The sequence below is a fragment of the Glycine max genome, chromosome 5 (genome assembly GCF_000004515.6).
Source record: "Glycine max cultivar Williams 82 chromosome 5, Glycine_max_v4.0, whole genome shotgun sequence".
NCBI lineage: Eukaryota > Viridiplantae > Streptophyta > Magnoliopsida > Fabales > Fabaceae > Glycine > Glycine max.
The window spans coordinates 34564722-34592487 of record NC_038241.2 but is presented as its reverse complement, the minus strand read 5'-3'; the positions used below and the strand labels follow the sequence as shown (position 1 = coordinate 34592487).

General features: G+C 34.0%; 4 protein-coding genes across 7 annotated transcripts; 2 read left to right on the top strand and 2 right to left on the bottom strand.

Annotated features, from left to right (window-relative positions):
• Window positions 1-238: 238 nt before the first annotated feature.
• Window positions 239-2669, top strand: LOC100815953 (adenosylhomocysteinase-like). The gene is made up of 2 exons (NM_001317513.2): window positions 239-993; window positions 1560-2669. The coding sequence occupies exons 1-2, from the start codon at window positions 283-285 to the stop codon at window positions 2304-2306; spliced, it is 1458 nt and encodes a 485-aa protein (NP_001304442.2). The 5' UTR covers window positions 239-282; the 3' UTR covers window positions 2307-2669.
• A 6469-nt stretch (window positions 2670-9138) lies between these two features.
• LOC100817014 (protein RALF-like 24) lies at window positions 9139-9873 on the bottom strand. Its single transcript, XM_003524880.5, has one exon. The coding sequence runs from the start codon at window positions 9769-9771 to the stop codon at window positions 9385-9387; it is 387 nt and encodes a 128-aa protein (XP_003524928.1). The 5' UTR covers window positions 9772-9873; the 3' UTR covers window positions 9139-9384.
• A 1582-nt stretch (window positions 9874-11455) lies between these two features.
• Window positions 11456-16418, bottom strand: HSF-09 (heat stress transcription factor 9). Of its 2 annotated transcripts, XM_041015240.1 has the most exons (3): window positions 16278-16418; window positions 15888-16134; window positions 11513-12989 (listed from the first exon to the last, which is right to left on the bottom strand). In XM_041015240.1, exons 2-3 carry the CDS (start codon window positions 16107-16109, stop codon window positions 11772-11774), a joined length of 1440 nt encoding a protein of 479 aa, XP_040871174.1. In that variant the 5' UTR covers window positions 16110-16134; window positions 16278-16418; the 3' UTR covers window positions 11513-11771. The 2 variants fall into 2 exon arrangements, with proteins under 2 accessions (NP_001340355.1, XP_040871174.1); NM_001353426.1 differs by having other exon boundaries at window positions 11456-12989; window positions 15888-16378.
• Window positions 16419-19866: 3448 nt separating this feature from the next.
• On the top strand, window positions 19867-27287 carry LOC100814888 (protein BUD31 homolog 2). 3 transcript variants are annotated; one of them, XM_003524876.5, is made up of 5 exons: window positions 19867-20000; window positions 20092-20127; window positions 21269-21370; window positions 21461-21648; window positions 26960-27287. In XM_003524876.5, the coding sequence occupies exons 3-5, from the start codon at window positions 21277-21279 to the stop codon at window positions 27113-27115; spliced, it is 438 nt and encodes a 145-aa protein (XP_003524924.1). In that variant the 5' UTR covers window positions 19867-20000; window positions 20092-20127; window positions 21269-21276; the 3' UTR covers window positions 27116-27287. The 3 variants fall into 3 exon arrangements, with proteins under 3 accessions (XP_003524924.1, XP_040871464.1, XP_040871463.1); XM_041015530.1 differs by lacking the exon at window positions 26960-27287 and adding an exon at window positions 24931-25063 and having other exon boundaries at window positions 19891-20000; XM_041015529.1 differs by lacking the exons at window positions 19867-20000; window positions 20092-20127 and having other exon boundaries at window positions 21265-21370.
• Window positions 27288-27766: the final 479 nt, after the last annotated feature.

Sequence of the window (27766 nt, the reverse complement as noted above, 5' to 3'; positions counted from 1 at the left end):
TTCACTCATGGGTGATTGTGATTGTGAATTATATAAAAAAAATTTACGCACAGAAATGAAATATAAATTCTGATTGAAAGGAGGTAAGTAAAAGGCAAATAAGAGGGGTACCCTAAGTTAGTATTAGCAATAGCAACAACAACAAAAAAACAGATCTAGTCCACCTCAACAACTCCCTCTCCCTCCCAAACCCTTATTTATACACACACACACTCTCATTCTTTCCTCACCACTCCACTCTCTTTTTCTACTCTTTCTATCTTTCTTTCTTTCTTCTTCCCCATGGCTTTGTTGGTGGAGAAAACCACGAGCGGCCGCGAGTACAAGGTCAAGGACCTTTCCCAGGCCGACTTCGGCCGCCTCGAGATCGAGCTGGCCGAGGTTGAGATGCCGGGCCTCATGGCCTGCCGGACCGAGTTCGGCCCATCTCAGCCCTTCAAGGGGGCCCGCATCACCGGCTCCCTTCACATGACCATCCAGACCGCTGTCCTCATCGAGACCCTCACCGCTCTCGGCGCCGAGGTTCGCTGGTGCTCCTGCAACATCTTCTCCACTCAGGACCACGCCGCCGCCGCCATCGCCCGTGACAGCGCCGCCGTCTTCGCCTGGAAGGGTGAGACCCTCCAGGAGTACTGGTGGTGCACCGAGCGCGCCCTCGACTGGGGCCCCGGCGGCGGCCCCGACCTCATCGTCGACGACGGAGGCGACGCCACCCTCCTCATCCACGAGGGCGTCAAGGCCGAGGAGCTCTATGAGAAGACCGGGGAACTCCCCGACCCTAACTCCACTGACAACGCCGAGTTCCAGATCGTGCTTACCATCATCAGAGATGGGTTGAAGACCGATCCCACCAGGTACCGCAAGATGAAGGAGCGTCTCGTTGGGGTTTCTGAGGAAACCACCACTGGTGTTAAGAGGCTATATCAGATGCAGGCGAATGGGACTCTACTCTTCCCTGCTATTAATGTCAATGACTCTGTTACCAAGAGCAAGGTAATGTCTCTTCTTCTCCCAGATCTGGTGCTTTTTATATGTTTAAATGTAGGTTTGAGTTCAGATCTGTTGTTCTTGGATGGGTTTTGTGGCGTTGGTGAATGGATGGGTTTTGTGGCGTTGGTGAAATGAGGTTTTGAATCTTTTAACTGTTTGACTAATGTCCTCTAAGAAGTCTTGATCGGTATTGGGTGTTATTTTAGTGTGTTGAAACGTCAGAACGTTAGTAAGTAGCTTACTAACTAGACTTTAGGATAATGATCACATGTTTGATTCCGCAAAATAAGGATTTATTCCAAGTAAACATTTTGATTTGATTTGAAGCTACTTTAGATAACTTTTGAATTTTACTACTAATTTTGATTTAGGGCGCATGTCATTTCAAAATTAATTTTGCAAACATGGATCAAAACCAAGTTTTTCGTGATGAGTTGTTTATGGATTAGGGTCCTGAAAGCAATAAGTGGGTCATTGGGTTTTGTGGATCTAGTGGATTATGAATTGATTTTGCTTTATTGCTCGTGTTATTTTTTATTAACCTTTTGATCTGTGGTTTTGTGTGACAGTTTGACAACTTGTACGGGTGCCGTCACTCTCTCCCTGATGGTCTGATGAGGGCTACTGATGTGATGATTGCTGGAAAGGTGGCTGTTGTGGCTGGATATGGTGATGTTGGCAAGGGTTGTGCTGCTGCATTGAAGCAGGCTGGTGCTCGTGTCATCGTGACTGAGATTGACCCCATTTGTGCCCTTCAGGCTCTCATGGAAGGCCTTCAGGTTCTGACCTTGGAGGATGTTGTTTCTGAGGCTGATATCTTTGTCACCACCACGGGTAACAAGGACATCATCATGGTTGACCACATGAAGAAAATGAAGAACAATGCCATTGTTTGCAACATTGGTCACTTTGACAATGAGATCGACATGCTGGGGCTGGAGAACTACCCCGGCGTGAAGCGCATCACCATCAAGCCCCAAACCGACAGATGGGTCTTCCCCGAGACCAATGTCGGCATCATTGTCTTGGCCGAGGGTCGTTTGATGAACTTGGGATGCGCCACAGGACACCCTAGTTTTGTGATGTCCTGCTCCTTCACCAACCAGGTCATTGCTCAGCTTGAGTTGTGGAAGGAGAAGAGTACCGGCAAGTACGAGAAGAAAGTTTACGTTTTGCCCAAGCACCTTGATGAGAAGGTGGCTGCACTTCACCTTGGCAAACTTGGAGCTAAGCTCACCAAGCTTAGCCCGGCCCAGGCTGATTACATCAGTGTGCCTGTTGAGGGTCCATACAAGCCTGCTCATTACAGGTACTAAGTAATTGAGATTATCAACGGAAAGTGAGGGAAAGACAAAATCGGTTTTATGAATCGGATTGATTGTTTAATTTTCCTTTTTTTGAATTTTTGTTGTTAGACTTTTCAGATTTGAGGTAGAAGAAGTTTAGCTTTTTTTATTTTTAATTTCCGTAGAATTTCTGTTCGAGTGGGTGGGACGGGTAAGGAGGAAGACATCCTGTTGGTTTCTGTGATATGAAACCAATTTGGGTTGAATAAGCATGTTTTGTTTGGGGAATGTGTGTGCATTTTGCTTTTGCTTTATTAAATACTAAATTATGTGTTTCTGTCCACCTTTTCAATATATCAAAAGAAAATAAGAGAAAATGAAAAAATTCCTACATGTATCCAGTTTCATAACACATGTATTGTGTATTATTTGGTGCTTCTGCAATATTTTTTAAAAAGGCTATCAGGGTAATTAAGTAATTTTATTATGTAAACTTTTTTTTTTTTTTATGGAAGTTCAGTTGAATTCTTCTCTTTTTTGTTTGAAAAAATAATGATAGCACCGGATTTGCATCGTTTTTTACGAGCTCCAATTTTTTAAAAAGGTTATCAATCCCATTACTATATAAGTCCCCTAATTGGTGGGTTGCGGGTGGTAGGTGTGTTAAAATAAACGTGTTCGACAAATCCTAAAAGTCTAAAACTACGATCTCAGTTCTCCACTGCCGAAGGAGTGGCCTCACATAAATTATCTTTGTGTAGTATTAATAAATAGTGAATTTAAGCGAAAGTGATGTTTTTATGGCATTATTTTAGGTCAAGACAGAATATGAAATGTGGAGTATCTGGCATTTGGCTCGCTCTAATTATTGTTTGAGATAGTGTTTTTCATGGAATCATCATTCAGTTGGATTCACATGATGCCTCTATTTAAGGAAATATAACGCATGACACTCAATCAATATGGAGAAGCATTAAGCAAGTTGTTTGTATCATCGTATCATATCATATCCTATGAGAGCGTAAACAACCAATAGAATATAGATGATGTAATACAAAATTTATATTTTAGTTTGGGCATCAAATTTGACCGTTTGTTCAATATCATTTCACGGACAAGAGTTTCAAATACTAGCTCATCTCATATTGTGCTAGGTTTGGTTGGATTATAATAATTTCAAATACTTGATTCATTTTATTTTATTTTATAATATTTTTTCTAAATCTTAAACTCATAAGTATTTTAGGGATTTAACATTCAACAAGCAAAAATTACTTTAAGATTCAATTAATCTTTAGGCAAGCACCAAATATAAGGTGTAATTTTTTCCCATGTTTATTATTTTTCGTTCACAACATTCGAACTTGGAACTCTATATAAGAAAATCAATTTTTTTACAACTAGTAAGAGACATTAATTTAAAGAAATTTATCGCGTAAGTGATTTTTTTTCTTAATCTGAATCAATTTTAGAATAACATTTTTTTACTACAATAGGAAGAAAGAGTAGAACTTATTCGGGTAATATAGCATCACCAAGTAACTACATCAAAACTATATGAAAGAGCTAGCTTGTGATAAGGAAAAGATTATTAGAAGATCTTGAAAGATGATCAGTACATAAATTTATCGCTATTTACTCGTGTGACTTGAGTTTCATAAAGAAGTTACAAATTTATTTAGCCTTTGAAGACAAGTTTAAATACGTTACACTTTTATAATCACCCTGGAATCTGAAGGCTAAATCATCACTTACATCATTAGAGAGGAATAATAGCATGGGTAAAAACAGAGGAAACAGGGTTGATTTTTAGCACCCTCTTCCAGGGAATTTATTACCTCGTAAAGAAAAGAGAAAATTTGAAAATACAAATTGTTTCAGGATGCTGAAAAGTCACAAAGGTTTAGACTCTGGGCTTTTTAGAGGTTTGCGGCCCATAAAGGTGAATGCTTTCAAATTGGGCTTCTCAATAATAGAAGACTTAGTATTATTTTCAGAATCAAGTTTTACAAAAGTAATGTAAGTATACAATTAAATACAAATACTCGATTATTTTATAAATAAATTGCTTATAGAATAACATTAAAAATTTCATAGTAAGTTAGTGACTATTTTTTAACAAAAATAATATTTTCAAAATTAAACTATAAAAATAATTAATAATAATATTAAAGTTCACACTAAAAATGTAATACCCCATTTTTGGTAAAATAAATAAAAAAATTTATTTAAAAAAATAGAGTTTTAGGAAAAAAATAATGATGTTTTTGCAATTAAATAAATAACGATAAAATAGTTTTATTAATTAAAATAATAAATTTTAAAATAAATACAATAAATATATGTTTTAGAAAATAAAGAGATGTTTTAATGGGTTATTAATTTATTTTTATTTAAAAGGAGTTAAATATAGTTCTTTTTTATAAAATAATAAAATAAATAAAAAAATAGAATAAATAATAGGTTTAGAGTACCCTAATTAACTATAAATAGAGACATATTAGATCATGTTTTTACGGTTACGATACATACGTCTCTATGCTCTTCTTTCCTCCCAAATTCTCCTTTCTTCTTCTTTCAAAACATTCTCTTTTTTTGTATACATCCAAACCCCAATAAAATTATAATCCCAGATTCGTTAACCGTTGGATCATCCTCAAATTTGGACACCACCTTCAAAACTTATTTTCACACATTCTTATCGTTGGGTTTTGCAAAATAATGTATGTAGAAAGAGAAATTCTCTCACACGGAGACAATGAAATTAAAGCTCAAATCCCTTCTCCTTCTCTATAGTGCTTGAAAATATGCGACGAGTATTGTGATGAGATCTACTGTGGGAACCTGACGAGTTTAATCACTTTGAGACCTGACGAGTTAAAATTATTTTAAGAACAATTGAGGAGTCGTGTGTTTTGTATAATTCATAGATAAAGTCTGTGTGTTAAAATATTTTTTGGGTTAAACCTGAATCAGGAGGGAGAGGCTTTGACAGACTCTTCAAAGTCTAGGCCTTGGGGTAAATATACCTGATTTGAATGCTCCTTTAAGTCTATGTCGATCTCACATGGTTGGAGTATTCTTGTAAAACAACCTACTTACTAGTGTGTAGTTTGTCTTGTCATGTACTCTTAGGCGCTCGACGAGGTTTTTCATTGACATAGTGTCACATTGCATATATGATTGAGTCTTAGTGTATCTGTTGCATAACGCCTATGTAATGACCATTGTGACTTGTTACGTGATGATGAATAATGAATTGTGTGTGTGAGATATTGTGTTGTACTTGAGATGTATTATTTTGAACACGTGATTAATGTGAAGGTATATAATGTGATTTTGTGACTAAATCCTAAGGACAAGTGATGTTACACAATGAGTGGTAAAATGATGCGAATTGTGTTAAGTTGAATTTGTTATACTCATATTATATTATATGTGTGTGTGTTTTCGTTTATCTCTACCTATTTAGGAATGTGATAACTCACTCTCTATGTGTTGTTTGTGTTTGAATCCTATAATGATATCAAACCTTGTGTTCATGAGAGTAGATGATTAGGTGAATGACTTTAAAGAATCTCATGCTAGAGAACATTGAGACACAATGCTCTAATAGGATGTGACATTGGGACATAGATTTCTGTATCAATTGCATGAAGTTCAGTTTTTATCACTTTTGTTTCACATACTAAGTCTTTAGTTTATTTTCGAGAGTTTTGGACGTCATTGTTTATAGCAAAAAATATTTTCATACCCTTAATTAATAAGTTTTTAATTAGGTGATTAATACGAATGTGAACTTTTTACCCATATAAACTCCTTTATGTTTATTAAATAAAATCTCTTTTATGTAATTTTGCATTTTCATATATTTTATTATATAAATATGTATTTCAGGATAGAGGGTGTAAAAAAAATATTAAAATTACATATTGTACTAAAAAATACAAGTTAGTTCCTAAGTCTCTTAGTTTTAAGATTTGTCAATTGAATTTTACGCATTATTTGAATTAAAATATATAGTAATATAGTATTTATTTAAAAATATGTATAAGTAAATTAATTTTAAAAAAAAGTGTGATGGGATTTTCAGATCTTGACGGAGATGGAATTGGATTTTTTTTTATTATCATTTCCTCTATTAAACATTTAAACCTGACTCCAAACTAATCCCTAAACCGCCTTTTTACCGTCCCTACTTAAATATCATCATGTTTTATCTGTCATCTTAGGCCCAAAAGCTTTCATTCCAAAAGCCTCACATAGACCCCTTTGCTTTGCCTGCCGAAGCAGTGAAACATTTGATAGATAGTAGCCACAGTGTAGAAAATAGTTTATCACCTCATTATCTGTCAGAGGAGCACTGGCTTATAGATAGTAGCAATAGATTTGTATCAATTAATATAAGTTTTGAAATATCACAAATTTTACTTAAGGGTTTATATAATATGAACAAAAAAGATTATATGCCTGTCATTCAACTACTTAAAATGCTGTGTCACAGAAAGGGGAATATATGTTTCTTGTAGGGAATGTACCAAAGGTAACTCTTATAATAGAAAAGAGTGCTGATTTATATATATATATATTAAAAATCTAAATTCAGATGGGAAAAGTGAATTAGTTAATGCAGATGTGATCACATTTTCCAATATAAATGATAGAATAAAAATCTTCATTTAATTAAATAAAAATGACAAAAAAATGAGTAAAGAGATGAAAATAACTTATTTCCCCTCTCTTTATTTGATTGTTTCTTTGCAGGGGATTATATTTTAACAACTATGATTTATCTTCTTTTTGGTGGTTGTTGAAAAAGAATGAGGTGGGGTGGGTAGGTAAATTGGGTCCTCTTTCCAACTAACACTATAAAAGATGAGGGCCACAAGTGCTCTTGAGTATGGAGTGTGGATCCCCTAGGGGCACCAATGCATAAATGCTCACTTGGATAGTTGTTGTTGTTGAAAGTGGCCTACCATTACCTATAGGCTATAGCATAGCATGCTTGGATATATCCAGTGTTCATTAAACATCAACATTGCTATCACAGGCCATTTTGTCAAGCTTCACAAATCTCCAGCCAAGCATAGCTCAGTTTTTTGAGTTTGACATTGGCATTTGGCACATGGCTAGCGGCTATTGACTAACTTTGTAATGTGAAGGCTTTGCCAAGAGAAACATAACTGAAACCATGTGGTTTAAGTAGTGCTAGTCATCTCTTGTTAATTATTATATCTGATCTGTTGCTAATTTAATTATTTTTCCCGTGCTTATCTTCCATTAGTGCAATGCAGCACACAACGAAACATTTTAGCATATGCCAACCTGGGTTGTTGTCGCACGTGCTTCATTGTTCATTTGTTCAGCACATTTCACTATCATTTTATGATATTATTCCTAATCAAATTCCCCCTCTCCACGCACATTATTACTATAATACCATAGTACCACAGGAAATATCTTCATGCAAATACAACTCTATCTTTTGATTGCTATGGAGGATAAGAACACATTATATGCTATACGTTAGTCCCATGACCATGAAGATTTCATAATTTTTTTTGTGAATAGAGGAAGAGAAGTTGCTCCTTAACTAGTATTTTACCATAGCTTTCAGCTATGAGAATACTTTGCTTTTGGCAAAAAAAAGAAAAAGACTTAGATCTTATGCAAACTACCCAAATCCCCCACACTAAGCCGATCCTAGTGAATTTGACGAGATCCCATAATCTTATTAAGAGAATAACCAAACATAAGGAAGAGAGAATTCATAAAAAGTGAATAATTCCTAGAACTTGCTGAAAATGGCTCCCACTTTTGAACTTTGACACGAGAAACTATTATTTCTGACAGACTTTTACTGACATAAAATGGAAACTACGTTCCTCTTTTCATAAGATCATTGGAGAATGTGTTACTAGCATTTTTTTTTCTATGGAAACCATGTGTTTAAAAACTAAGATGAGATTTCTTTTAAACTCAGTTTGCATTTTGTATTTTTCTTCTTTTTATTTCCTATTTTCTCCATACCAGATGTGAAGAAATCGGCTTCTTTTCCCTGAAATCTCGATATAGCCACGAAGGTGCAGAAGGGGATTGGACTTGATGTGAGGAGCCTCGTTTTAAATAAAATTTTGACCCATTACATATTAAAAAGATACGAATGCTCAGGTTGATTGCTCAGTATGAATAATTTCCTGTGGAACCAGACTGAAACCAAAAGCGAAAGCCAACAAAATATAATCAATTTTGTTCCAATGCCTCAAGTAGTTGAATACAACAACAAAACCTTATCCTATTAGGTGAGATTGGCAAGATAGATCACACAATGTTAACTGACTTAGTTAAAGACTAAAGTTTCAGTAATATTATTTGCTATGAAATCCACTTCCTCCAACTTCTTGGAGCCTTCTTTAGTACATATACAAACCACCTTAGTCCATTTTGCGTAATTTTTCCCCTCAATCAATGCTACACCAATCTTATGCAATTATTTTATATCTTATCCTTTATGGCCACATATTTACCTTAACATATAGAATATAGCAGTAGGACAAAATTCTTGCAGAAAATATAAGAATCAGAAAATAAACATAGCTTTTGGGAAAATATACCTCAGAAAATTAAAGATTTTTTCATAGTTAAATTTTGCAACTTGAAAAGAAGCTTGGGAGAACCACACCATAAAAACTAACCACTATGGGGAGAGTCAAGACTTTATAAACCCCACAATAGATTCCATCTTTCCAATGTGGGACTGAAGTCCCACACCTTGCAATTGATAACTAAACTCTACAATAAATAGATTTTGTAACAGACAAGCCTCAACATCGCAAAGAATAAGTCAAGTTGCAGTGGTATGTTCTCAAGAACAAAAGCTAGATATTTTCATTATCAAGCTAGTCATACCATATGTTACAAGGAAAGTACTAAATAAAAAGCATTTGAAAAGTATAAAAACAATGACCATAATAACTACACAGGAAAGCTCATAAATGAAACAAACAGGATTAGATGGAAAAGGAAATTAAGAATAATAACATACATGATACAGCCACTTGGGACACTTTCCTAGCTTCCTTCATCCATTCAATTGACCATAACTGTATCAAGTTTTGATGCCTTGAACACCTCTTGCACATCCAGTAATGACCTCACAGCCCCTATTATAAGGATTTGCTGGTCTTGCATGACAATTGTAGTAAGAAGCTCCTGCTCTATCACATGGAACCATGTCCCTCTTGAGTGTCTCATAGCTAATGTACTTTATGTGCTGCACACCTTCCAGAACTCTCCTATTGCTCTCTGAGTCCATTTCTGGCTCTGCCAAACACTCTCCAATGCTTTTGGTGCAAACCCTTTTGGTCATCACAGCAGTTTCACTCAAATTGAGGTCCACAACTAATAGGCCATTGCAGATTGGGAGAAGGGTGTGAAGCAGAAGAACAAGTGCCAAACGTGGGAAAGCCATGACAATGAATCTGGGTTGGGACATTGTTCTGTGTTGTTTTCAGTTTGTTGTTAAGGTTGTGAAAGTGAATGTGAGACTGGGAGAGGCTTAGTGGGTGGATAGTCATAAATTGGACACTGTGTACAACTATCTCTCCAGTGTTCGTGCAAAAGGTAGAATAAAAAAAATGAAAAATGTTTTTAAAAGTGAATAAATAAAACAATATTTATCTTTAAATTTAAATATGTTAAGACTACTATATATAGGAGTATTTCAAATTAAATAAATAACAAGGAATTTATTTCTCAATCCCCTTTTAAAAGTTTCTATTGCACAAAGTTTACAACTAGACAACCAGTTAATTATGTTAAAGGTATCATGCGATGAAATAAATATACAAGTGGACAAGTAGGGTGGATTTATATTCTTTTTGACACATGCTTTAATACATTTATTATTATTAAGAAATTTTTATGCAAGTTTCGTTAGATGACTTGAGTTTATATGTTATTTAGTAAAATTACCATGAAAAGACAAACGTGATAGGAAATGAGAAGTTAAAAACTAAATTGAAACAAAAAAAAAAATTACAGGATGAAATCAAAACCAATAATAATGTATATATGAAGCGTAAATATTAATTTTTCCTCAAGTATATATGTATAAAGCGTGTACATTGAATTTGTTTCTAAAGTAGACAAATAATAATGTGCTCACTTTTGATTTAATTTAAAACAACATGTGTTTTCAACATAAAAAATTCTAATATAAATCACTAATCACTAAGTTATAAGATTGATTTGATGAAAAAAAAAGAGAAAGAAGGTTGGTTTAATTTTCTTTTTAATAAAAAATTAACAATTAACATTGATAGAAAAAAAAATCTTCAAATACAAATTCACTGAAAGATTCTTGCATCGATAGAAAAATAAAAATGAATCTGATCATTAAAACGAGTTTGATGATGATTGAATGCATTGTTAAATATGATGATACATATGCTTAAAGTAATGAAAGTAATGATGAAAAGTAATGCCACTGCTAATTTTGCCATTATTTTTTATTTTTCTGCTAAAGATAAGGCTACTAATCTCGTCGTACATATTAATTTGACAAACATGAAATTATCAATCATTCATGTATTATATTGTATTAATCACGTTAGTCTTTGATCTTACACATTCTTCACTTTAGTCTCCAATTTTGTGAAAATCATTCATTTCTGATATGTTCCACTACCATTTTATACAGAACAAGATTAAAGTGAATATCATTTTATAAAATCTATAACTAAAAATGAAAATTTTGTAAAATTAGAGACTAAACTGACTGACACTTACAATTTCAAAAACTAAAAGTAGGGTTACTCAGAAATAGGCACATTTCTAGTTTCGAGTGCATTTGGTAATTTCTAAAATTCAAATAAGTAGGTAAAATGGAATAAGTTTTAAAATCACGAGTGAATCATGTGACCCACGGTGAAATTTTAGCTAGGGGAGAATTGGCTTCTTAAAATATTCAACCAGCAAAAGTTATGAAACTAATATGATTTGAAGACAACATATGATTCCTGCAAGCGAAGATAAACCGTTGTAATTCGTGCGGTGTATGTAGCGAGAGAAAATATCGTTGTCAATGTGCGTTCTGAACAAATGTTTTCATGATGTGTTAGATGGAATTCCAGAAAGTAAAGCTGATCTATTCAGCAAATACTTACTGCACAGCTCTCTACGCAAACATGAAGAAAAACTCCATAATCAAGACTTTTTAAGTTTATAGTAATACGTTTGAAAGCCAAACAGAACTTGAATATTTACAACACTGTCAACCAGTTAATTAACATTGTATCCATCAGTCCCCCAAAGCTGGTAAGGATTTCGGATTTTTCCCAAGATAAATTAGGTAGTAAGCCAGAATAGTTTCAGGCCCTTGCGACACAATTTGGTGCCAACTGTCAACTGTGAAGTTTCAGATCATATTGTATATTAGTCATGAAAAATTCATATAAAAATAGTTTAACTGTTCTCTAAGACAGCATGCCCAACTCAAAGTGTGAGTTGATCCATGTTCTTAATGTTTCTAGAGATTCCATGAGCTGACCGCCCTTCGTCTTGTTCATCATGCGGGTTTGCTCGGTAGTTGGACATTGCCTCTTCATTGTCAGAACAGCCTGGCCTTTCGGTAAGAAACTGTTCCCAGAAAACATCATTCACCCTGTCTGGAGGAGCTGGGTTAACTTGGTTGTTACTTGGATCCTCCTGTGACAAAGCTAAATTGGTAGCCTCAGCAGCTACATTTAGGTTTGAGGAAACACCACTATCAGATTCTTTACCATTGGCAAAAAATCTTGATTCCGCCAATTTTCCAATTTCTTGACAGTCAATTTGGGGTGATCTGGCTGAGTATGAATTTCTGTTGACTTGCAATGGGCAAGATGCCAGAGTTAAGTTTAGTTGGCAGGATAAACTATCACCTTCTTCACTACTTGGCTCCAAAGAGATCAGTTTTGAGCTCTCAGCAGTTGTTGTTTTTCGCGATAAACATGAATCCATCTTAAAAGTAAAAGAAGCCCCAGTATCTGCAAGCTCTAATGTTTCAGGTGCAAATGTAAGAGCTGTTCTTGTCTGCACTCCTTTTGGTTCTACTTCAGACAGCTTTTTCTGTGGGCTTTCCCCATCTTCATTTGAACTCTGTGTGCTACGTGATACCAAGTTCATATCAGAAACAGCTGGTGACAACTCCAGTCTAAGTTTATTCGAGAAATCTTGATGGAAAACATTTCCAAATTCCATTCTAAAATTGCTATGACTGTCCACCAAGCTACTTTCGGCAACTGGTTGCACATGATCAACCTGAGGCAATCGCCTTTTCTTATATGCAGATAAATCCATGGACTCGATTTTGCGTGAAAGATGTTCAACAAAAGTAGGATTCTGAAGAGCCTTCTCAAAGAAGTTCAGCAATTGTTTCTGCCTCTGCTCAATACCATCTAATCGCTGCAGAAAATCTTCTAGCTTAGGCTTTGCTGTTGACTGATGTTGTTTGAAGTTATAAATATTGGATTCAAGAGAAGTTTTCTCACGGGAAAGTTTGTCTATTTCTTCCTCAAATGCTGCCCTTTCTGGATCTACAAGTGAACCTGGAGGATGACTATGACTGTGGATAGGTTTCCTGCGATATATATTCTTAAGAAGATGCTTCTGATCTTTCAGAAACTCATCATTAGCAAATTCCCATCGCTCTGGATGTATTTTTCGAAATCCCTGATAATAGAGCAATATCAATAGACCAAAACAAATAAAACCAATATTTGGTTTTATTAAATGCTCAAAAATATGTATTAAGAAAAAGAAAAAAAATGCTCACAAATAATAATTTATTTTTCAAGCAACAAGATCTAGAATTTTCTTTGAATAATTTACCATTAAATCCTTACAGGTATATACTCTTTACAAGAAAGAAACCCTCTGGAAAGCAAAAGTAGGCAGTGTTTGAGTTGTGGGAAAGTAATATTAAAGAACTGAAATTATGATCAGGGTTTATAGTAAATGGAAAAATTTTGAGGACTAAAGTTCCAAGGCAACCCATGGATTAAAAAAAACCCAGTAACACAAAAGTACTATTAGCCTCACACATATAGGGATCTAGGAAATAAGAAGCAATTCTAGCAAGAGAAAGCATCAAACTTTCTAGAGTTTGATTGCACTCAAAGTTGAAATTCATTACTGTCTAAAATAGTACAGAGCTATAGAATATGCATGGGTCTCTTAAAATGCAACCTGAATGGGCCTACATGGTAATCAAAGCCAACAACACTCCCAAAGACAGAAAATTAAAGCCCAAATATCCTTTTGTGACTCAATATCCACAAAAGAAACTAAGGCATTAGCATTCAACTGCAAGCACAAAAATAGCACCTATCAAGAAACAAGTAATCAGTACCTCTCTGGTGGCATGAGCTTTGATGACGATCTTGGTTTATAGCAAGGATTGGGGAGCTCAAATAAGGTACATGAGGTAAGTATTGGGTGATTTAAAAGAAAATGAATTAGTTACAAATAAAAATAAATGTCAATTTGGGAGAAAATTTGTTAAGTATCTTGGGCATATTATCTCAAGGAAAAGGGTTCCTAGTTGGCTACAAACAAAAATGATCAAGAGTGTTAGAATGGCCTATATCAAGAATTCTAAAGGGGGTTCAAGGGCTCTTGGGTTTCACAATAAATTACCAAATTTCATTTAAGGATAATGGCAAGATGGCCAAACCTTTAACTGATTTGACCAAGAAATACGGTTTTCATGAAGTTGAAAGATGTGATAATAATAGCCCCAGTATTAAGGTGACAGGATTTTTCAAAGGAATTTGTGATTGAGTGAAGGAAATAGGTATGGCTTTAGTTATCTAACATTGGCAGCCTTTTGGGGAGTCATTTTTTGGTCTATTAAAACCAAAGAAGTCTAAAAGAATTGTTACAGTAGTGAGTAACAACCCCAGATCAGCAGCGTTGTTGGTTGGTCAAAATGTTAAGGTACCAGTTTGAGATGAGATACAAACTGGTTATGAGAATACAAAAATACAACGGTTACACAGTAACCATGTCTACTGGAGCTCGTTTCCTTTCCTTTGCTAGTAATTATGTCTTTACTTTCAAATTCAGTTCATTTTAATATCAGATCAGCACAAAAAGAACATTATAACACTTATTTCAGCCAAGAACTTAAGGAAAATGTATTATAAAATCGAGCATTTTTATCAATTGATCAAATAAAGAGCCAGGGAATATGTGCTTTGGACTGAAAATTAAGAACTGTTAGTGCAAAATATCAAGTGCATAAACACTCAACAGTTCAATAGCACAGCCCAAGAAGAGTATTAAGTATTATTAGGCATCTATTTTTTTGTTTAGACCTACTAATAGACATACATGAACTAATATGCACCTCCATCAGCCATCTTTTTTCTGGATAAAGAAAAACATTTATGGTGGAGGAAGAAAGTTTAAAGGTAAAGTAAGAAATCCTATTCATGAAAACAACCGAAAATGCTCAAGCATGAAATTTTCATCAAGTTTGGTAATTTTATCATACAATATTCTCCAGTGCTCCTATAATTCCCAATGGTTTCCAAAACACAACATTAAAAGGTAACACTCTGCGAAATGACAATATAAGAAAACTGCCAAATTGTCATGCTAATGACACCTGAAACTTAGGTGGTATTAAATTCACTTTGGAGAACCAAGGTAAAAGCATATATATGTTTTTAGAAACCGCTTTATACTTTTTACTATTAGACGTTGACTGGTATTAAACTTACAAGAAGAATCCAAAAAAGACAGAAAGAGAAATTATTGAGATCTAATGATCTATATTGACGTTTGTTATAGATACCAATCACTATTTATAAGATAGGTCAAGTATTAATGTACAACAACCCTCGCTAGCAGCCTACTAAGATTGCTAACATTGTAAGACTCATAATACACTAAGAATCTTAATATTCTAATTCTGATAATTATTCAACATGCATCCCTTGTCAATAATAGAATAGCAGAAACCAGGATTAAGAACTTTTGAACACATTTGGTGATTTGGTAATTCATAAGTTCGTGATATATATCAGGGAGTTGCAGAAGATCGATAAGCCTTCTTTGATGCAGGCTAAGTCCTATATACTACCAGATTCTTATTACCTTCTGCTGAGTGCCTAAATTTTCTGGCACTTTACTTGAGCAAGGAATACCCCAAGGCACAGCATAAGATTTTTCTGATCGCCTTCCTCAATAACTTCTGAGTTCTATATCCCAATTCACACTCCAAAAAAAAAGAAACCTATCTTTCAACCTTGTCAATCTCTTTAACTGTAAGTAACATATATCTTCAGATAGACTCTATGAGATCCATTGAAGGTCTCTCTATCTCACTATACATTCTCTCCATCTCACATCATCATCATTCATCATACACATGAAACATTTCAATTCAGCTCAGTACTAATATCCAACAACAACAATTATAAAAAATTAGTCAAATCCGGCGATCATTTCAAGACATGCAAACAACTAAATGAAAGACAGAAATCAGAAGAACGAATTAGAATCGAATAAAAACGAAGGAAGCGCATGAATCCGAAGCGAAACAAAGGAATCGAAGAAACTTACGTAGGTATTGAGCTGACGGATGAAGCTGGAGAAGTTGTTGTGCTTGAAATAGGTCGGGAGAAGGAGGCGAGCGAACTCGGGAGGGTTCCACACGACGAAGCTGTTGTTGGTAGAGCTCCACGAAACGATGTCGTTGGTGGAGGCATCGTCCACCATGTCGTAGGTCTTCAGAAGGAACGGCGCCGGACCTCCGGCACCGGCGGATTGTGGCGCACCGTCCATTTCGGAGTGGATCTTTCTAGAACCTCTGAGAGAGAGAGAAAGAGAGATAATGAGTAAAAGCTAGGCTAAAGGAAGAAAACCTGGAATTTGCAACTACGCTGACGCTATGCAGTTTAGAGAGAGAAAGCGAGAAAGAGCGGTTTTGTTTGACTTCAACGCCGTCTCTACCGTAGCTTGCTGCAGGTTGTTGGGGATTGCTACCCACCTTGGAATATTGGAAAATCTATTTTTATTTTTCTTTTTAATTTCTTCTCTTTCTCTTTTTTCTCATGTATTACTATCAGATAGAGTGTTCCAAACTGATAAATCCATTTTTTTTTATTGAATGATTCAATACAAATAGACTTATTCAAAGATTTGATATGTAATAATTTGGTACAATAGAAATATAGATACACATACAAAATAACGTTTATGTTTTCGCTAGTAATATATAACGACTTTAAATGTTTAGAGTTAACCAATTGTTTTGGATGTATGTTTTAAGATTTTTTTAGAAGTAGGTTTAATTTAGTAACCCTTAGATAATATACTATATTGAATAAGTTGCTAGTAACTGTTAATGGATGTTTGAATGTATAAGTATATTTGTTGAGCCAATCATTTGCAAGTCGTGATTTTAAGTTTTTAACCTAGACATATATAAAAGTTAAGAACTAATATCTTAAGATATTGAAAACACCAGTATTTAATTATTTTACTTTAGAAACTTAGGATGCACCATTTGTAAATCATATACTACCCATAAAAGATATAATAATTATTTAAAGTTTTATAAGTCTTAAAAAATTATTATTAATATAGTATTTAATATTTTTTTCACACCATAAAAAGGAAAAAAATACGTTTTAGTTTTAGTATAACTAACAAATGGTATGTTTTTACTAACAAATTATTTTCAAGAGACTTTCAATCATAAAGATTGTGTTTTCATTATTTCTCAATTTCAAGTGATTTAATAAAGTCTCGTTCTCTTTGAAATTTTATATACTAAATTCTTTCCTAGAGGTTTAGTCAAAGGAATTGTCCAAATCCATTTTTGAATACACTTTAAGTAAATAAAAAATAAAAAATGCAAGAAAGTACCTTCATCACACTAATAAGTAAAATACTACTCTTGTATCCCATAATCACATTTGCCATAGGAAAAATAATATTTTAGTGTATTAGACTAGAAAAATATTCAAGTATTTATTTTATCGTCTAAGTCCATTTTTGAATACACCGAAAAGAATGGATGCAAATACACCTCCATCGCACTAATAAGTAAAATACTACTTCTACACCCCATAATCACATGTCTTAGGAAAAAAGAATATTTTAATATTTTAGACTAGAAAAATATTAAAGTATTTATTTTATTGCCAAGGTATTGAAAGAGTATCGAATCTTTAGGTTTTCCCAATTAGATTTAATGGTTATAAAACTTGATTACTTCAAAGAAAAAATATGTTAATGTTTTTTTTAAAAAAAAACTTAAAACTCAAACATATTGTCATAGTCTTTCTCGCTCTACTCAGATCAAAGCATTTTAATAAGTCTCTTTTTTTTTTTTTATCAAATCCTGTAAACACCCAAATTTTAGTCACCCAATGTTCCACATCCTAACACACATTTAATCACACGAAGTTTCCACAAAGTTTTACACTACACAATGACATAACTCTAAAATCATGTCCAAAACCTCTAAAATCATTTTTAAGAAAAAGCTGAAAATGGAACAACAACAATCCCATAGTCACTGGGGTCTGATATTCATTACCATTAAGCAAATAAAATTAAGATTGGGCAAAATTTTAATTAGTAATCAATAGATCTTAAAGTGGTCGGAATTAGGATCCTACCTTAAGTTCTTAAAATTGTTGTTGTAGTAGGCCAAAATCATCAATCTTGAAGCAATCACAAACTCAATTAGTGCATGTTTGAAAATGTGGTAGAAAGCCTCAAACATAGGTTTGCCAAGGCATCACAGTATTACTTCTCCGTTGAACCGTTTGATATATCTTAAAATATGTATTATAAGAAAAAATGACAAATCAAACGTGCTCTTAGTCACAAATAAAATAGTCTAAGGTGAGTGATATCATATTGTTTTAGAGACTTATCAACGTAGTGCATAAGCCCTTTAAGATTTAACTTATCCTCTAAACATTTGTTGAAACAAAACTAACAAGATTTTTGCAAGTAAAATCCTGTGACTCACAAAGGGAAGACTCAAGAGGGAGAGAAAAAGAGAGCTTTACGAAGAAAGCGTTGAACGATTGTGAGAGAGAAGATTGAAAAAGAATATAATGAGTTTTTTAAATGTAAAAGTTGGGAGTAGGTACGGTAAGATTTTTCTAGAAAGATTAAATAAAAAATCATATTATTCATATAAATATAAGTTTAAAATAATTAAGAAGATTTAATATTTTAAAATGTCTTACAAATGACACAACATTATAACGATGTCCATATACAGTAAACTGGGAAGTGGGCTCGTGCTCTATGCAACTAGAGAGATAAAAGAGAGTAAAAGAGTAAAGGTAAATGTAGAATAAATAAAAAGAAATAAAGGGCCTTGTGCTGCACAAAATAATGATACGTGGCAGAGCCTGAATGGTTATTATATTATTATAGATAAAAAAATTCATATTACCTACTGCTTAATTATTCCTTTTAAAAGAACCATGAATACACATGAAAGAAAAAACATAGAAATGACATTTCGAAAATTTAGTGATAGAAATATTTTTTTTTTAAATATGATTCATTTATTATTTTAAAAAGATAAAAGTCCATATCAGTTGATATTTGTAAGAACATATTTCATATCATTTAGTTAAATTGATTTTCCAAAACTAATCTAATTTAAAAATCAATTGATACTTTATTCTATTGCTGTATTTTAATATGAATAAAAATATTACTCATTTTAATTATAATATATGAATAAATGGTATATGCATTATTAGTACAGAACATTTTTACACTGATGTGTAATAACCAGTAACATAAACTTAAATCTATTTTAAATTAAAAAAAATTAAGTAACACCTATTTTTTTTTTTTACTACCCACATTGGTCTGTTTTTCGTCTCAAAACTCTATCTTCTTCACTTTGTTTGGCTATCCATCTCTGTCCCATTCCTTCATCTCCCATTTCTTCTAACAACTTTTCTTAATTTCTTATCTTTTTCAATTTTATTGTTAATGTTTTTTAAAATTGAATTTTAATATTTTGTTAAAAGAAGTTATAAATTGTTAAAAATAACCTTGTTTCACAATATAAATCATTTAGTCGTAAATATAAAATATAATTATATGTTTAGAAGTATTTGTTTATTAATTTTTTAATTATGATATAATTTTTATATTCAAAAGTTTTTATTCATTATAAGTTTTAGTTATATAAAATAATTAATAACTTATACATTGTACAAACTAAAACACTAGTTATAAGTATGCTATTATTTTTAAAATCAAATTAAATATTATTTTATTTTAAATTATATGAAATCCTATTATTTTTTAAAATATTATTCTTATATTATTGTATCATCTTTAAATTTAAAGTAAATTAAAATATTTGTATATATTAATTTCATTTATTAAAAATATATGTTAAAGTGATTTAATTTATATAATTAAAATAGTTATATTTATCTCGTATATTTGCAAGGATTTTAAAAAAATGATTTTTCATTATTTTCAAACAATTTTTTCAAAATAAAAAATAAAAATAAAAATATTTTCATGAGACATGAAAATGAAAATTATGTTTTAGTCTTTAAGTTTTCATTCATCGTCTTACACCCGTGGGGATTATTTCAGTAGCGTGAAACTTCCATAATAACTCAAAATCAGTTCTCTTCTGCCTGCGCTCTTTCGCTTCCTGCGAATCTTTCCGAGGTAGGTTCTTTCTTCCTTTTCAAATATTTCAAGTTTACTACTTTGATTTTCGTTTTATCTTATTATATGTTTTCTCTTTAACTATCTTCAGAATCGAGTCACAGAGTAGAGCGAAATCGGCGTAGAGGTACGCATCATAGGTTTTTTGCCCTAATTTTATTTATATGGTTGAATGTTGCAGCTTAGGGTTTTCTTCAAAATTAGTTTCACGTATTTGATGTGAAATTCAATCAAATCTGCTTTAGGAGTGTTCCTATCTACATTTTCATGAATAACTATAGCCTGACCAGTGAATTAAGCCATTTGTTTTGTTTTTCACAGTTTGTGAATTTTGACTGAGTTTCTCTTCCCCTCGTTCATGGCTTCGTGCCCTAGCCTCTTAATGTTATTTATATGGTTGAATGCTGTGGCTTAGGGTTTTCTTCAAAATTAGTTTCACCTTTTTTTATGTGAAATTTCAACCAAGTCAAGGCGTAGAGTGTTCTGTTTTGCTCAGTTATCCAATATCTGCATCAAATAGCGCACTATAGCATTGCAAAGCGGCCACTGTAAAGTTTTGAATAGCGGTGTAGTGGCTCTAATGACGGCCAAAATAATGGCTCTAGCGGTGATAAGTAATGGCTCTAGCGGTGATAAGTGGCGCTAGATTGAGGCTTCTTTCAAAACCCATTTTTGCCAGCAAAACAGCATAGTTTTTTGGTTAAGGGTGTGTTCTTAGTGCACAGTTGAGATTTGCCTCCCCTTCTTTAGAATTTAAAAATCCCTAATTGGATATAGTTTCTCTCGCTTTTATCTACCGTATGACACTCACTATTTGACTAACTTCGGTGCTTCTCTGGCAGTATTTCTGGCAACACTCACCTTCCATATTTTTCTCCTTTGAACTCTGAACCTCTGTTCTCTTATCTGTGCAACACCCACCCTCACTTTTTATTGAATGTTCAAGATGCCTTGTATTTGAAATATGAACGTGCCTTTGAATTTTGTTTGTTTCCTTGACTTGTATTGTATGTTTTGCTTAAAACCTATGACCTTTTATTATTAATGAATATGCCATGAATGTTGAATATTTGTCATTTAATTTTTGAGCCTTAAATGTATATTGTACAGATAAATTATTTAATCTATATATAAAAATTCAGAATATTGTGCATCTCGCTATGATAACTATGCTTACTTGATAACTTGTACCAAATAATATGTACCATTATATTGCTTGGGAGAATGTATGGAAATTGACTCTTTGATGCCATGTATTCCTTGAACAGATACAAAAATGCCAAAAGTAAAGACAAATCGTGTTAAATACCCAGAGGGCTGGGAATTGATTGAGCCTACACTCCGTGAACTTCAAGCAAAGATGAGGGAAGGTTGGAATTTTACATCATGTGCTTAGTAGATTTTATTATGTTCTTTCTGAAATCAATGAAATTAATAGTTTTATATCCTTTATGTGGCAGCTGAGAATGATCCACATGATGGCAAAAGAAAATGTGAGACATTATGGCCAATATTTAAGATTGCACACCAGAAGAGCCGCTACATATTTGACCTCTACCATCGGAGGAAGGAAATTTCTAAAGAACTGTATGAATTCTGTTTAGATCAAGGATATGCTGACCGCAATCTAATTGCAAAATGGAAGAAGGTATCTAAAATTAGTTATTTTATTCTATTTTTGAAACTGGTTTTGTTTTTCCATTTCTTTTAACATAGGAGGAAGTTCTAAAAAAATCTGCTAGTTACCAAAAAATAAAAGAAATTCTCCAAAACAAATAAGACTAATTCAATAAAATGAGCCAAAAGCTGGGTGAAAGGTTTATTGTCAATTTGCAACAAATCATTTGCATTAATCATGTTAAGTACCACTGTCCAAACAAAGGGCTTGGCTTTTGAAGAGAGGTTTGAATTTTAAAATGGATTTATCAAGTTGAAACCTAGGTTAGGGTGTGTGTATGAAATTGAAAGAAAGCTCTGCAGGAGAAAATACTGGAATAGTCCATGATCCAAACTCTTCTATCTAACTTAGTTGAGGGAGAAAGAGACTCAAGTAAAAAGTTTAAAACCAAAAGGGATTGTAGTTCACTATATCACCCATATTCAAATCTCTAAGTAAATTAAAGTCCCTATGTAAATAATGATCTTAGATTCTTAGCCTTAGATTAGAAATGGCTAATGAGCAAACTTCACAAAGTAGATAGTTGAAACATGCAGGAAAAGTCTCTGAAAAAGGAGCACTCCCCATCTCAACTTCCTCTCAAAACTTGACAAGGATACCATTATACCATACCATGACCTAAACATTAGAAGTGTATTCCTGCAAAATAATCTTCCAATTCCAAAATCTAATATGAGCAGTGTTGCTTACTTGGTTAGCATCCCACCTGTTTTGGTGGGTTGTACTTGCTCTCATAGTTGTCAATATCGGCGTAGCGGAGCGGTCGACCCCAAAATTGGGATAGCGGGATAGCGGATAGCGAGATGACCGCTATTCTAATGTTTTTTTATATATGCTAAATAATTAATAATATGTATATATATAAGTGAAAAAACAGAAAAATAACTGAAAACATAGTTACTTAAACAAAAGTTACAAAACATAAAGTAGAAAGTCAAGCAACTAAAGGGCTTAAAGCCTTAATCCCTCTAAGCTAAAGCCTAAAGTAACTATAATAATAGACAAGTAGACATTAAAATTCAAATAGACAAATGCAAGTTTCTTAATACTAAATTACTAATCAGAATCTTCATCCTCTTCAAGATCCAAGTCATTGTGTTCTTGAAATCCATCCCTCTCACTAGCATTAGAATTGTACTCTTCTTCCCCCTCATCTCCATTCTCTTCTACTTTTACCATTTTTTTTCCTTTTTCATTTGTAGGTGCAAGTGCAGCTGCTGTCTTGTTTATATGTGTTTGACTCCTTGTGTTTTGGAAAGGTTCACTTGCCCTAGTTGCCTCAGCAACATCTAACCCATTCAAATCATCATCCTCATCAAAAACCAAATTAGTACCAGCTTCTTCTCCTTCCAATTCTCCCAATAACCACTCATTGCTATCATCAATATCATTTAAAGCAATAGGATCAATCACATCATGACACTCAAAGTGATCTAGAAGAGCTTGGTTATACCTAACATAAACCAAGTCTTGAAGCTTTTGGTGTTCAAGCCTACTTCTCTTCTTTGAGTGAATCTATAATAATTTAAAAAACATGAATGTTAGTTACTTAGTTTCAATCTCAGCTTCTAATGTTTCATAATTTAAAAAACATGAATGTTAGTTACTTACATGCTCAAAGGTACTCCAATTACGCTCACATCCCGATGAGCTACAAGTCAAACTTAGAACTTTAATGGCAATGGTTTGCAAGTGTGGTGTTTTCCCTCCATACAATTTCCACCACTCAGCTGTAAAATGCAATTCATAATCATATGCATTAGCATTTACACAGATTATTAATTAATAATTCAAATTTGTAAGTGAATTTTCCCACTTACCAAGAGATATTTCAATCCTTGCTTTCATTGCTTTAGTCATACCAAACCTCACTCCAGCCCTTTTATACACTAGCAATTGTTTGTGAACTTAAACTACAAAATCATCATCTTCGCTAAGTCTATCAATACATTTGTAGAGGCCATCCATCACTTCATTATCATTGTCAATGTTTGGATTGGTGTAAAAGAACTTCGGATTTAGATAATAACCCGCTGCATGTAAAGGGTGGTGAAGTTGGCAATCCCATCTTTTATCAATGATTGCAAAGATATCCTTGTGTTTCCTTCCATTGTTATTGAAAGCTCTTTGAATTGCCTCTTTGGCCCTATCCATTGCTTCATAAATGAAACCCATTGCAGGTTTTTTTTTCATTATCCACCAACTCTAACACACTTACAAGAGGCCCAATAGCCTTTAAAGTGTAGACAACATCATTCCAAAATGATGGCATAAGGACAACATCTTTTGCTTGCTTCCCCTTGGTCTCTTTAGCTGCCTTAGACTTCAACCATTCATCCAAAGTAAACATCCTTCTAAGATTGGCCTTTTGCTTATGCAATCTTTGCAAAGTTAAGAAAGTGTAGCAAATCTTGTAACTCTGTGTCTCACCAATTCAGTTTTTTGTGTGAATTTCCTCATGGTGTTCAAAACCAATGTATGGTTGTAAATGTAGCCTACAAGCTTGATGCCTCTTTGTATAACCCTTTTTACTTTTGGGATCTTTCCAATATCTTCTAGCATCAAGTCAAGACAATGTGCAGCACATGGAGTCCAAAATATTTTTGGTCTCGTGACTTCTAAAATTTTACCTAAAAAGACCAAAATCAATAAACTTGTATGAGTAGTGTAACAATTAAAAGTTATAACTATAAAAAAAAACTTCATTAAGCATGATTGAATTCTCGCCCACCAACACATAATTACTTCCATTGTCCGTCACCACTTGAATAACATTCTTTTCTCCAATCTCCTCAACAAAGCTATCCAAAAGCTCAAAGATCTTCTGACCAGTCTTCATGTATTCAGAAGCATCCGCACTCCTCACAAACTGTGTTCCCAATGAACAATTTACCAAAAAGTTAATCAAAGTTCTATTCTTCCTATCCGTTCAACCATCTGACATAATTGAACATCCATATTTGATTCGCTCCTCCTCATGACCCCTCAATAAGCCTTTCGTGTATTCGAACTCTTTTTTAAGGAGTGGAACTCTCAATTCATGATAGCTTGGAAGCTTTAAATGAGGACCATTGCTTCCAATCGCCTCAATCATCAACTTGAAACTTTTTGATTTAGGAACATTGAATGCTATTCCATTCCTAAAAAAGAAACGAGCAATGTACTGAACTACCTTGTTTCTTGCAGCCTTGTTATAAGACTCTTTTACACTTGTTTGTCTCATGGTTTTTCCTAATTTGATACTTTCTTCAGGTTCTTTGGAGAACAAAAAATCAAGAGGGCCTTTTTTTATTTGTGATCCTCTTATTGGAAGCAGTTGAGGAGGCTTTCATTTGATGTTGTTGGACGCTTTTTTCCACTTTTAAGTCTGCAATCTCTAGGATCCCATCTTCCTCTTGCTCGTCTTCTTCTTGCATTGCCTCCATGTATGCTGCAGTTTCAGCTATTTTCTTCTCATAAGCAGCAATCATTTCTAATTTAACATCCTCCAGCACTTTCTTACAAGGACCCACATCTCCTTTTATTTGAAGTTGATGTCTTTTTGCTCTAGAAATTCCTCCGGTAGACGTTTTGTGACAAAAATCACAGGTTACACTCTTCCTATTATTTTTATCCTTTAAACTGTTTCATTTTCAAAAGACATCTACCCTATCACCCGTAGGCTTGAACATTCCAGACCCCTCTGAATTTAACATTTTGTAAGGAGACTAAAGCACTGCAAGCAAATAAAAAATTACATTCTCTTTCATGCACTCAATTATCACAAAAGTCCCCCCAAAAAAAATAATTTGTGATTGTATGATAGAGAGCTCATTTTATCATCTAACGTAACCAATTAAATACAAAAAAAGCTCCTGTCACATTTTATCATCTAACGTAATTAAAATGTATAAAAATTGAAACCAACAAAAATTGAAAAAATTAAACAAAAGTTCCTATATTCATCGGAACTAAGTACAAAAAGATTAATGAGTAGTGTAACAATTAAATACAAAAAAAGTTCCTGTCATTTTAATTTTTTTTTATCACATTAAATCCTATCCTACTTATATTTTTTTCATTTTTCTGTTCTGTTTTATGAATAAAAACAAGTATCTACATTGTAAAGGTCAAAATAGCAAACCACCTATCTTATATGGGGAGCAATTAAATTTTCTGTAGAAACAAAAATTAATAAGCATATTTAGATAAATTTCCTGTGAAAGGCTTCAAACAAATTAATAAAAAAAATCACTAAAGCCTACGCAGGAGTGCAGGACGCACAAAACAATTTAATAAGCATGTCACAAAAAAAAATCATATAACATTTTTCAAAAAACAAATAAAAAGAATCACAGTCAGTGTCACACACAAAAATTGCTATCGGGGTCAACAGCTCATGTCTTCCTCACCTCAAGCAAGGTGGCGGCGCAGCGCAGACTCGTCATCGGGGCCGCCGGACGCAGGACGCAGGTGTCGGGGTCGCAGCTTCGTGGGATGTAGACTCGTCGTCGTCCTCGCAGCTTCGCCGGTCGCAGTGGAGACTAGGGTTTTCGAGTGGTTTGGACGGAGAGCTGGCCAAGTAATACAAAAAGCAAAATGCCAAAAATACCCTCACTTTCCCACATTAAGTGAAGGCATTTTTGAAATTTCCACGGCGTCAGTGTAGCGGCGCGAAAATCCGGTCCAGATCCCGTGCCGCTCCGCCCTACCCTGCTGCGATAGCGGCCCCGACGTTGAACCGCGCCGCTACGACCCTCTTCGTCGTGGATGGGTGCCGCTCCGCTCCGCCGCGATAGCAGCCGCGACGCCCGCTATTAACAACTATGCTTGCTCTTATATGCTTGGTGAGTTGTTGCCTCTTTTGGCATTAGTCTCCAAAGGAAAGCGCCAAAGTCATTTAACCTCTGAAAGCATTGTTTGTGTGTTAAGATGCCAAATTACCAACCCCTAATCCCCCTTCATTTTAGGCCTATGACAAACCTCCCAAGTCCCAACTAATAAAATGTTCTCTTCTCTGTTTACCCACAGCTGATCAATGTTTTGTGTCTTTGGGTCAATCTGAACTCACATTGCCTGTCTGATATTGAGAACTGGTGAAATTAGAAAGTATGTTATTTCTGTACTCTTTTGTGCCTTCTCCAAGATGTTAATTGTTGTAAGGTTATTGTTACTTGGTAGCTAAAAACGTTAAAGAAATAGGTATTGTTTTACTGTCACTAAGATTTTATTTGATTTGTGCATTCTGTGTTTTCTTGGATTTTGAGTAATTAAATCATCATGTTTTTGGTCTGAATTGCAGCCTGGTTATGAACGTCTTTGCTGCCTGAGGTGCATGCAGCCACGTGATCACAATTTTGCCACCACTTGTGTTTGCAGAGTTCCCAAGCAACTTAGGGAGGAGAAGGTCATAGAGTGTGTTCACTGTGGGTGCAAGGGTTGTGCAAGTGGGGACTGATTGAATACCGATTCTAGTTTTAGTTGCCAATGGAGGGTTTCTTAGAATTACTTTCTTTGTGCTTTTAGCTTTCTGTTGTCTGAAATCCTCACCATGGGACACCACTTCTCCTGGTTGTATTACTGTCTACTAAATGAGTGCTATATATATTGGGAATATTGGTTTCATATTAGTCATCTGCCTAGTTCAAAATCTGACTGGAGCTTTGTACCTTTACATTGATTAGCCTAATATGGTGTACTTTTGCTCGATACTTCTCAGCTTAAACATTGGGCTTAAAATAATCGAAGGTTAGTGTAAACTTTTAATGCTGCTTTGGTTAAGATTGGAGTCAAGCTAAATATTTTTGTGAGGTAAAGATTGTAAAAGGCAAAGCATTATTCTTAGATGAATATATTTTTGTGTCATCCATCTCCCAGTCAACTCATTTGATGAGTAAATAGAAATTAAAATTTTGAATTAAAGTAGGATTTAAAAGTGTGAATTTCACTTTATTTTACTGTTGATTTATCTGTTTTTTTTTTGCTCTTTTTCTCCTCAAATGAACGGGCCTAAGGATTGATTGTCTTAGAAAAACCATTACCCCACACATATTGTATGGTTCACTAAGAATCAGTCAAACGGAGGCAGGGGACTATGGGATATAGCCAA

Excerpts from the sequence above, each read along its gene's own strand:
- LOC100815953 (NM_001317513.2), top strand. The coding sequence starts at position 283 with ATGGCTTTGTTGGTGGAGAAAACCACGAGCGGCCGCGAGTACAAGGTC. Across the intron at positions 994-1,559 it reads ACTCTGTTACCAAGAGCAAG|TTTGACAACTTGTACGGGTG; the intron begins GTAATGTCTCTT and ends TTTGTGTGACAG.
- LOC100817014 (XM_003524880.5), bottom strand. The coding sequence starts at position 9,771 with ATGTCCCAACCCAGATTCATTGTCATGGCTTTCCCACGTTTGGCACTT.
- HSF-09 (XM_041015240.1), bottom strand. The coding sequence starts at position 16,109 with ATGGACGGTGCGCCACAATCCGCCGGTGCCGGAGGTCCGGCGCCGTTC. Across the intron at positions 12,990-15,887 it reads TCCGTCAGCTCAATACCTAC|GGATTTCGAAAAATACATCC; the intron begins GTAAGTTTCTTC and ends CTCTATTATCAG.
- LOC100814888 (XM_003524876.5), top strand. The coding sequence starts at position 21,277 with ATGCCAAAAGTAAAGACAAATCGTGTTAAATACCCAGAGGGCTGGGAA. Across the intron at positions 21,371-21,460 it reads TCAAGCAAAGATGAGGGAAG|CTGAGAATGATCCACATGAT; the intron begins GTTGGAATTTTA and ends TTTATGTGGCAG. Across the intron at positions 21,649-26,959 it reads TAATTGCAAAATGGAAGAAG|CCTGGTTATGAACGTCTTTG; the intron begins GTATCTAAAATT and ends TCTGAATTGCAG.